Source organism: Nicotiana attenuata, unplaced genomic scaffold, assembly GCF_001879085.1.
Source record: "Nicotiana attenuata strain UT unplaced genomic scaffold, NIATTr2, whole genome shotgun sequence".
Taxonomy (NCBI): Eukaryota; Viridiplantae; Streptophyta; class Magnoliopsida; order Solanales; family Solanaceae; genus Nicotiana; species Nicotiana attenuata.
In genome coordinates, this window is record NW_017671164.1 from 176,422 (window position 1) to 186,256 (window position 9,835).

Here is a 9,835-nt window from a genome sequence, read left to right on the forward strand (position 1 = left end):
CAAGTAGATAACTTTGTTAAAATTGAAGAACCCGCACCCGTACCGGAATGTTTTTATTTTGACCCGCCCCGCCCGCAACCGTATATGTTTCCGTCCCGCATGTATCTACACCCGCACCGCTCCACATCCGCACCGCCCCATTGCCATCCCTACGCATCGTCCTTTTAAAGAGAGTAATAGCATATGCCACCAAAACTAATAGTACTAATATGATACTTATTCACTCTACTTTCTACCTTTCTCTACTCAACCAACTCACATTATAAAGGGGAAAGAGACATATTCCGAAGAAGTTGACAAAGAACGACAGCTAGTTCACGGAAGAATAATAACTTCTCTACGTCTGTAAAGCATCGGCGATGTAGATTAAAGCAAAATAGGGCTTTGACAAGAAAACTGGCCCTCGTCTGAAGAGGCCTAAAATCTCAACAATATAACCCTTCATTATACACCCTTTAAATATACTATCATAAAAACATATTTTGATAACCAAATCAATGACCAATAGCACACGTCTCTCTCTTTCGAGAACCAGAGAATCCAGGTACAGAATACAGCTACCAAAACCAAAAGGCGTAGCATCCAAAAAAGGATAACACTCTTTTAAAGCTAAACAATTGTAACAAACACGACCAACTTGCCTCTGATAAACCACCTTGATGTATCGTCAGTTGCTTTATGTAGAATCCTCAGCAGATTTTGGTTCATCTTTTGACTTCAGTGCGGCCGAAGGTGATGGAGAACCTTCTTGGCCCATTTCAGTTCTCAAATCGTTGATGCTCTGCTCCAATTCATCAATCCGGTTCCCCATCTCATCAAGTGCAGCATTGTCAAGGAATAAACAGACTTTGTCCAAGTTGATCTCACAAAATTTAACTGCTATGTATAACATACTAGAGATAACAACGATCAACACAGCCAATTTAGACCAATTTGACAGGGACACTATATCATGTAGAAATATTCACCATAAACAAAAGAGATGACAGAAAACCAAAAGTGAGATACAAAAGCAAACCTATACACTGATACACATAACCTGCCTTTTCTGCCGTAGGACATTGAAATTATGTCAACCGTATCTTGACGTATTTAGTGCAATATCTCTTTCATAAATTTCATGAAACAAAAGAAGGCTAAATTCTGGTCATACGACCAAATCTTGATGTCACTAGTGCAATATCCCTTTCATAAAATTTCATGAAACTAAAGAAGATTAAATTCCGTGTGAATACCAGAAGTCATACAAACAAATCTTGATGTTACTAGAGCAATATCCCTGTCATAAATTTCCTGAAACTACAAAGAAGGATAAATTTAGTTTTGATCACCAGAAGTCCTACTAACTTTAAAAATTAGGAGAAAACGGAGCTGGAGTAGAAAAAGTTGACTGTTGACCCCCTCGAGCCTCACAACTATGGGCACATTTATGGATTCTTGAAATCAAGAGCTGTATGACATGCCACACACAACCTACTTCACTAATTAGATGACACCCGTGCAGCGACTAATCAACGTAGATTAGGAACAAGAATCAATTAGTTACAGGATAATAAAGAACAACAAATAGTTGTTCCTTATTATCCTGTAACAACAAATATATTACCAAAAAAAAAAAAAACAAATAGGAAAAGGATATTTTTTGAGATGATTGATTCAGACATTGTCTGAAACCTGGTTTGCTGCAAAGAGAAAACAATATTAGTTGGAAGATAAATATGATAAAAACTAGGGGAGAATCCTATTGGAGCAGAGAGAGCAGGCTCACCATTTGCTGAAGAAGATTCTGGACCTGCAAGAGCAGAAAGCGGGTAAGGAAAAGTTAGCTAGCAAAATGGATGCGATTATTTGTAATGTCACATATGACGTTAGTTCTAGTGAACAACACAACGATATATAAGGCCAATAAAGAGATGGCAGGCACCCAGTGTCTAATATGTCAGCCAGCAAGAATTGTATCAATATGTTGATAAGGTACCTTGGTATCCAGACATAAATAATTATGATACTCATTGTGTACATAAGAAATTGGGTGGGTAAAGGGCATATAACAAAAAGGTTTCCTTAATCATAAAATAAATGCTTAGATGTCATGGTCCTGACATCATGGAACCACATTTATTTTAGATAGTTCTTTAAGGGACAGGCTAGCATGTTAGAACTACATTGATGATGAAAATATCAAACTGACAAAAATATTACATTTGAACCAAATGAATCCTTGGAACCTAACTTTTACAAGGAATCATGCTTCAGTAACTTAGCAGCTAGCATATTGAGATGGACTAGAAACCTTTCCAGAATGTCATTTAAGTAAATAGTGGAGTGAAAATTCAGTGTTTAACATCAATGGGAAAAATCCAGAGCAGTATATTCATCATAAAAACTTACAAACACAGTCATATCAGCAGTGCTTTGTTTCGTATTATCTGCATCATGCCCGTCCTGCAAAATGATCCAGAAACTATGGGTCAGAAGGGAGCAGAAGAAAAGTAGAAAGGTAAAAATTAATTGAATTTTCAACCTCCATATTGCAAAGTCCTTTTAAAATCCAGAAAACTGTATTTCCACAATAACTAGCTTTCAGCAAGAACAATCAGAAGATATCGGAACACAATATACCTTAACTCTCCCACTCCTAATTAATCAGTCAGATTTTTTATCACGCTAACATACAAATATGTACAGTGAAGAATTTGTAATTTTAATTTCCCACAGATAATGCTGATGAAGGCATAGAAATTTGGTAGTATTAGCAAGTTTAATAGAAGAGCTCAAAATTGTCTAATGTCTAACAGAAATGCAATGGAAAAACCAATTAGCAATATGCGTCCTTGTAACTGTTTTCACACAGACCTAGTACTTTATATAGCTCTTTATGATGTCTACAGAAAAGCTATAGACACCCTTTCATATGTAAATCAAAATTTGGTTCTAGGCAGCTCTTGACAAACCATGTTTTAATTTAAATTGCAGTACTTTCAATGCACTAAGCAGAAATGAATGGTATATTCAGATTAATGGTCGCACTACTTACTCAGTTTAGTTCTTCAATTTTACTGATTGAAGATCAACTAAACAACCTAAAAAGTTCGCCATGATACTCGTTTTCGAATGCACAAAGGCCAAAGCTTGAGCTTATGAGTGAAATCACAAAAATCCAACTTGAATTGGCAAGAATACAAAATAAGGGCATAAAAGAAGTGCATAGTAGGCCCCAAACAACAAGCTATCACCACAATAAAGGTGCCTTTTTCTTTTGCACGTCCTTAAACAATCGCAAGTGTCCATATTTCTGACTACAAAAGAAAACTATCATATCCCTCTCCCTAAGTGTGTTCGTTCCCACTTCCTCTTGCACAAAGTCACCACCTAACAAACATCATCACTTGTTTCACATAACTGTATAATTATAAGCCAAACACTATAAAACAGTAGAGTAGTTTTTATTTGTATTAACTAAGCAATGCTTGCATCACAGCCATTATGAAACTGGTAAAAAAATCTTCTAGGCTATTAGCATCAATATAATCCAAAAGAGAAGACATAAAAGACCTGATTTTACGAGTTCGCAACTATTCCAAAAGAGTTAAGATATAAAACACCTGATTCTACTCTGAAGCTCAGGATAATATCTAAAATTTCACTTCACTTCAAGCCCCCACCCCCCTCTTTCTTAAAGGATATTCCTTCTCCTTCGTTTTAGCTAGCATTACCACTATTTGGGAGTTCAAACATTTTTTCCCAATTAAAACTTTTTCACAGATTTCATAAATAATTTTAATTCTAAAAGTTTGTTACCCAGTAACTTATTTAGTTAGTTTCTAATTAAGTAAAATTTATTTTTAAAAATTATGGAATAAATACAAAACAAAATGGAGACAGAAATTAGTCTGTTTCATTCTCGTACACCGAAGTGAGTATGCAAAATTGAACATTGAACATTTTATCTTAAAATGTTCAAAGTTAGTCCATCTCATTCTCGTACTCCGAAATGGGCTAGATATGCAAAATTGAACATTGAACATTTAATAAAGTAATATGTCCATTGGATAGAAACAAACACAGAAATAAAGAAAACTAAACATTGAAAATTTTATCTTATAATTGATAATATTCCAACACGTAGATAACGATGCGAAATATAAAGCAGAAATCACAAAATTTCACGGATCGATTCATATATAAACCCTAAAATGAGCTAGATATGCAAAATTGAGAGTGTGCATTTGTAGAGATTGAAGATTTAAAGTGATATAGAAATGAGTTTTTACCATGTGTTCGGCAAGAGAAAAGCTTCTGGTTAATCGCTTTCGAGCAGAGAAAAGAGATGGTGAACACAAAAATGGCGAAATTGTGAGGAGAGGGTCGAAATTTTGAAACCATATAATTTCAAATTTGAAATGACCAAAAAGGGATTGGGCCCCAACCCAATTTCATTGGTATTCTTTTTCGTGGACAAAGTGCAGAAATAGCCGCATTAGGACCAGCTAGGGCTGTCTACCGGTACCCGTACTTTAAGTACCGGTACCGGTACCGAACCGTACCGCTCCGTTTGGGGGTAGGAGTGAGGGATTTGGGTGAAGCGAATAGATAAAGGTAGGATACCCGAAATAGTACCCTTAGTACCGGTATTGTACCGGCACCCAAATTTTTATTTTTTTAATTTAACATTTGGCCATTATTGTAAACGGCTATTTTTGCCTCCTTATAGCCTATTTGGTTAAAATATTATGGTATAGCCAGTTTTCACACTGGTCAATGAAAAATAGCCAGTGTTTATCAAGTCGATGAAAAATAACCACTATTTTGCTGCAACAGGGACCGGTCCAGTATAATATACGGGAGTTCTGGTGCATTTGTGTACGAACTCCAGCATATTATGCTGGACCGGTATACTTTGCTAACTCCTGTAAAATTTGTGGGAGACTGGAACACCAGTGCTCCAAACTCTAGTATATTATACTGGACAATTATACTTGCTGGAACTCCCGTAAAATTTGCGGGAGTTCCAGCATAATTATGCTTGAACTCCCGTAAAATTTGCGGTTGCTGGAACTCCCGTAAAATTTATGGGAGTTCAAGCATACTTATGCTGGAACTCCTGTAAAATTTGCGGGCGTATTTTTCCGGATTTTGAACAGTGTTTTCGCTCAGATTTAAAGTGGCTAAATTTCGATGACTTTTGAAACTTGGCTATTTTTCAACGACCAGTGGTAAATCTGGCTATTTTTGAATTTCTCCCCCTATTTGGCCAAGCTTCTCCAATTCTAGAAGTACTTTTTTCTTTTTCTTTTTCAAAGTTGAAGTGTTTGGTCAAGCTTTTGAAAGAAAAAAAAGGAGAAGCAGAAGTAGAAAAAATAGCTTCTCTCCAAAAGCACTTTTTTGAAAAGCATTTTTGAGAAAAATACACTTAGAAGTAGTTTTTAAAAACTTGGTCAAACACTAATTGCTGCTCAGAAGTGCTTTTCAAATTAATTAGCGAAACACAAACTGTTTCTCACCAAAAGTACTTTTGAGTAAAAGCACTTCTCAAAATAAGCTGCGTTTTGCAACTTGGCCAAACAGGCTATTAGTCCCCCAACATCCCCCTACCCCATAATTTAGGTTCTTAATCCCTAAGTTTGTTCAAATGCACTTTGACCTTATTTTATAACTATAAATACCTCATTTCATTCTTTCAATTTTAATTCAAAAACTCTCATATGTCTCTAATTCTCTATCTCTCTCTATCTCTAATTGCAGTTTACATCGGCGTTTGGTACATTCGTTCCAACTCATATTAATTTTCGCATTTATTTTTGTTATACTTGTGTTGCTATTTGTTGTAATTTTAAATATTTATTATTAAAAATGGCTCCTAAATAGGTAAAAAAGAAAAGTGTGTAATAGATCTACTAAGGATAATGTTAGGGAAGGGGGTCCTCGTTTTCAAATAAATCCTAACCAATCCGGGTTTAGGAGTTACATAGAAGAAACGTATAATCTTGCTTTTTCAGGTTTTCCTAGAACAATTGTTAGAAATAATGTTTGCGATGAAGACTTGCTGAAATATTTGAAGAGAACAAACATTGGCCTTCCAAAAATAATCGAAGAAGACAACAATGCCTATAGTGAAATACTATCTACCGGAGACAACGGGAACGCAGAAGAACAAGTGTGTCGCGGCCCAAATCCCAAAACCCGGCCGTGATGGCACCTCTCGTGAAGACAAGGCTAGCCAGAACAACAGAATCACTTCTTTAACCATTACTTAACATTTATAAATCCAAAACGCATAATAAACAGTTATAAAAGCGGAAACAGCGACAATAGCAAAGGGAACCATCCCGACACAGCCCAAATCGGGGTGTCACAAGTCATGAGCTACTACAGAGTTGCTATAAGTCTAAGAAATAGAATATCTGATACAATAGTTTGAAGGAACTGAAATAACATAAAATAGGGGAGTCAAGGGGCTGCGGACGTCAACAGCTACCTCGAAGCTCCAACTCGCTGCCTGGTCTGTGAAGAATATCAGTGCTCAGGAGCGGACTCTGCTATGCCTGAATCTGCACATATGGTGCAGGGAGTAATGTGAGTACTCCGACCCAGTGAGTAATAATAATAAATAATAACCGAAGGCATGAAAACACATAAGTGCACAAGGCAATTCTATATCAGGCAGTAAATCACTTAAAGCCGTAAAATAGTAAAAGTCGAATGAAATCTCCCTTTTTAAAAACAAGTAAATTAGATAAAACAACAAATAAAAAGCGAGTAGAAATCTGCCCCTCGGGCCCAGTATCAACCGCTCAAAACAGTATCAGCCCCTCGGGCTCAGCATCAGTCACTCAGCATAACATCAGCCCCTCGGGCTTACTCTCATATCACATGGGTACACGCGCTCACTGTGGGTGTGCAGACTCCGGAGGGGCCCCTTACGGCCCAAGCGCTATATCAACATAAGGCCTGAAAGCCTTCTCAAATCACACTCGAGGCCTGAAAGCCTCCTCACATAACACTCGAGGCCTGAAAGCCTCCTCACATCACACTCAAGGCCTGAAAGCCTTCTCAGTCTAGGAAACATCATAAGCCCCTCGGGCATCATTAAAATAGTAGTGCTCAGCCCAAACAATAGTGGAAATATCATTAAAGTCTCGAAATTCAATTAAAGCGGCTGAGTTTGTAAAACAGTACAATCATTAGGACTGAGTTCAAGTATTATATCAAAATAGTGAGGAAACAGTGATAACAATCCCCGAAGGATTCAAGTAGTCGGCATTAAGCCCAAAATATGGCAATAAGCCCAAATCATGATGATAAACAGGACAACTCAGTCAAATACGCGGTAAAATATCAAGCGGGATGGACCAAGTCACGATCCCCAGTAGTAAACAACCCCGCGCTCGCCATTAAGCGCGTGTTTCACCTCAATATAGCACTACGTTGTGCAATTCCGGGGTTTCAAACCCTCAGGATATCATTTACTATCATTACTCACCTCAAGCCGGCCAAAATCCTAGCTCGCTATGCCCTTGCCTCGCAAATCGACCTCCTCGCGCGTCGAATCTGATCAAAACCACAATGAATATGTTACAATAGGCTAAGGGAACATAATCCAATCGAAAAGACTCGAAAAATATCGAAATTCACGAAATTTGCAAAACCCGAGCCCCGGGCCCACTTCTCGAAAATCAGAAAAATTATCGGATTCCTTATCTCGCCACGAGTCTCTACATACCAAGAACTCCCAAATCCGAGTTCAAATGACCCATCAAAACCCACTATAAATTACCAAAACCAAGCCCTAGCTTTTCTCCCCTTTTGATGAATTTCCATAAATTTCTAGGTTAATTCTTCTATTAAATCATGTATTTAGGCCATAGAACTCACCTCCAATCACACCCAGTCGAAATCCCCTTCAATTTCCGTCCAAAAGCTCTCAAGGTTGCTCAAAAATGGTGGAAAAATACCTTAGCTCGCGGATGAAATATTAATTTTCAACCCTTCTGCCCAGACCTCATTTTCACTTCTGCGATCCGATTACCGCATTTGCGGTTTACACTTCTGCGGAACTTATATACGCTTCTGCGGAAATTACACTTTCGGTCAGGACCGCTTTTGCGGTCTAAATCCGCTTCTGCGGACACCGAATCTGCGGACTTCTTCCCGCTTCAGCGGAACACCCCCAAGGCCCTTATCCGCTTCTGCGGTCCACACGCCGCATCTGTGGCATTGCAGATGCGGCTCCAAGCTCGCACCTGCGGAAGAACAATTCCTCAAGAAGCTCGCACCTGCGACCCCTTCTCCGCATCTGCGGCCCCTTTTCCGCAGATGCGGAAACACCAGAACCAGAAAACACCAGCAATCTCACAAGTCTAAAATTCATCCCGATGGCCATCCGAAATCACCCCGAGGCCCCCGGGACCTCAACCAAAAGTGCGAACCCATCCTAAAACATCATTAAAACTTGCTCCAATCATCAAAACACCACAAACAACAACAAAACCATCAAATTACACTGGATTCAAGCCTAAGTTCTTCTAAAACTTCCGAAATACGCATTCGATAAAAAACCCAACCAAAACACCTCAGAATGACCTGAAATTTTGCGCACACATCCCAAATCAACTAACGAAGCTACAACAACTCTCGGAATTCCATTCCGACCCTTGGATCAAAATCTCACCTATCAACCGGAATTCGCCAAAATACTAACTTTGCCAATTCAAGCCTAATTCTACACCGGACCTCCAAAATCACTTCCGATCACGCTCCTAAGTCACAAATCATCCCCCGAAGCTAACCGAATCACCGGAAATCACATCCGAGCCCTCTAACTCACAAGTCAACATCCGATTGACTTTTCCAAACCAAACCTTCCTTAAAGAGACTAAGTGTCTCATTTCCTTCTAAAGCCAATCCAAAATAACTCGTTCACACAAGACTCATATAATGAAGCATAAAGAAGCAGAAAATGGGGAAAACGGGGCGGTAACTCACGTGACGACGGGCCGGGTCATCACATTCTCCCCAACTAAAACAAACGCTCGTCCTCGGGTGGGTTAAGAAACATACCTGAAACCTCAAACAGGTGAGGATATCTGCTCCGCATCTCCCGCTCGGTCTCCCAAGTAGCCTCCTCCACGGGCCGACCTCTCCATTGCACTTTCACCGAAGCAACATCCTTTGACCTCAACTTCCGAACCTGACGATCCAAAATGGCTGTTGGCTCTACATCATAAGTCAAATCATCATCCAACTGAACCGTGCTGAAGTCCAATACATGGGACGGGTCCCCAACATACTTCCGGAGCATAGAAACATGAAATACTGGATGCACGCCCCGACAAGCTGGGTGGCAAGGCAAGCTCATAAGCCACCTCCCCAATCCTCCTAAGTACCTCAAAAGGCCCAATAAACCGCGGACTCAACTTCCCTTTCTTTCCAAACCGCATAACACCCTTCATGGGCGAAACCTTCAGCAAGACCTTCTCACCAACCATATAAGACACATCTCGAACCTTCCGGTCCGCATAGCTCTTCTGACGCGACTGTGCTGTACGAAGCCTTTCCTGAATCAGCTTCACCTTCTCTAAGGCATCCTGAACCATCTCTGTCCCCAATAGCCTAGCCTCGCCGGGCTCGAACCAACCAATAGGAGATCTACACCGCCTCCCATACAACGCCTCATACGGAGCCATCTGAATGCTCGATTGATTACTGTTGTTGTAGGCGAACTCTGCAAGCGGCAGAAACCCATCCCAAGAACCTCCAAAATCAATAACACAGGCATGCAACATGTCCTCCAATATCTGAATAGTACGCTCGGACTGCCCGTCCGTCTAAGGAT

The 9,835-nt window shown here is 39.6% G+C and overlaps 1 protein-coding gene across 1 annotated transcript; it reads right to left on the reverse strand.

The window, feature by feature from the left end:
• Window positions 1–346: 346 nt before the first annotated feature.
• On the reverse strand, window positions 347–4,380 carry LOC109206378 (heat shock factor-binding protein 1-like). Its single transcript, XM_019369207.1, has 5 exons — window positions 4,275–4,380; window positions 2,392–2,445; window positions 1,769–1,792; window positions 1,640–1,682; window positions 347–819 (listed from the first exon to the last, which is right to left on the reverse strand). The coding sequence occupies exons 1-5, from the start codon at window positions 4,275–4,277 to the stop codon at window positions 677–679; spliced, it is 267 nt and encodes an 88-aa protein (XP_019224752.1). The 5' UTR covers window positions 4,278–4,380; the 3' UTR covers window positions 347–676.
• Between the last annotated feature and the right edge of the window lie 5,455 nt (window positions 4,381–9,835).

Bases quoted from the DNA above. Each gene is read 5' to 3' on its own strand.
- LOC109206378 (XM_019369207.1), bottom strand. The intron at 1,683-1,768 runs GTGAGCCTGCTC...TTCTCTTTGCAG, and splicing joins AGAATCTTCTTCAGCAAATG to CAAACCAGGTTTCAGACAAT. The intron at 820-1,639 runs ATATCCTTTTCC...ACAATGCTGCAC, and splicing joins TGAATCAATCATCTCAAAAA to TTGATGAGATGGGGAACCGG.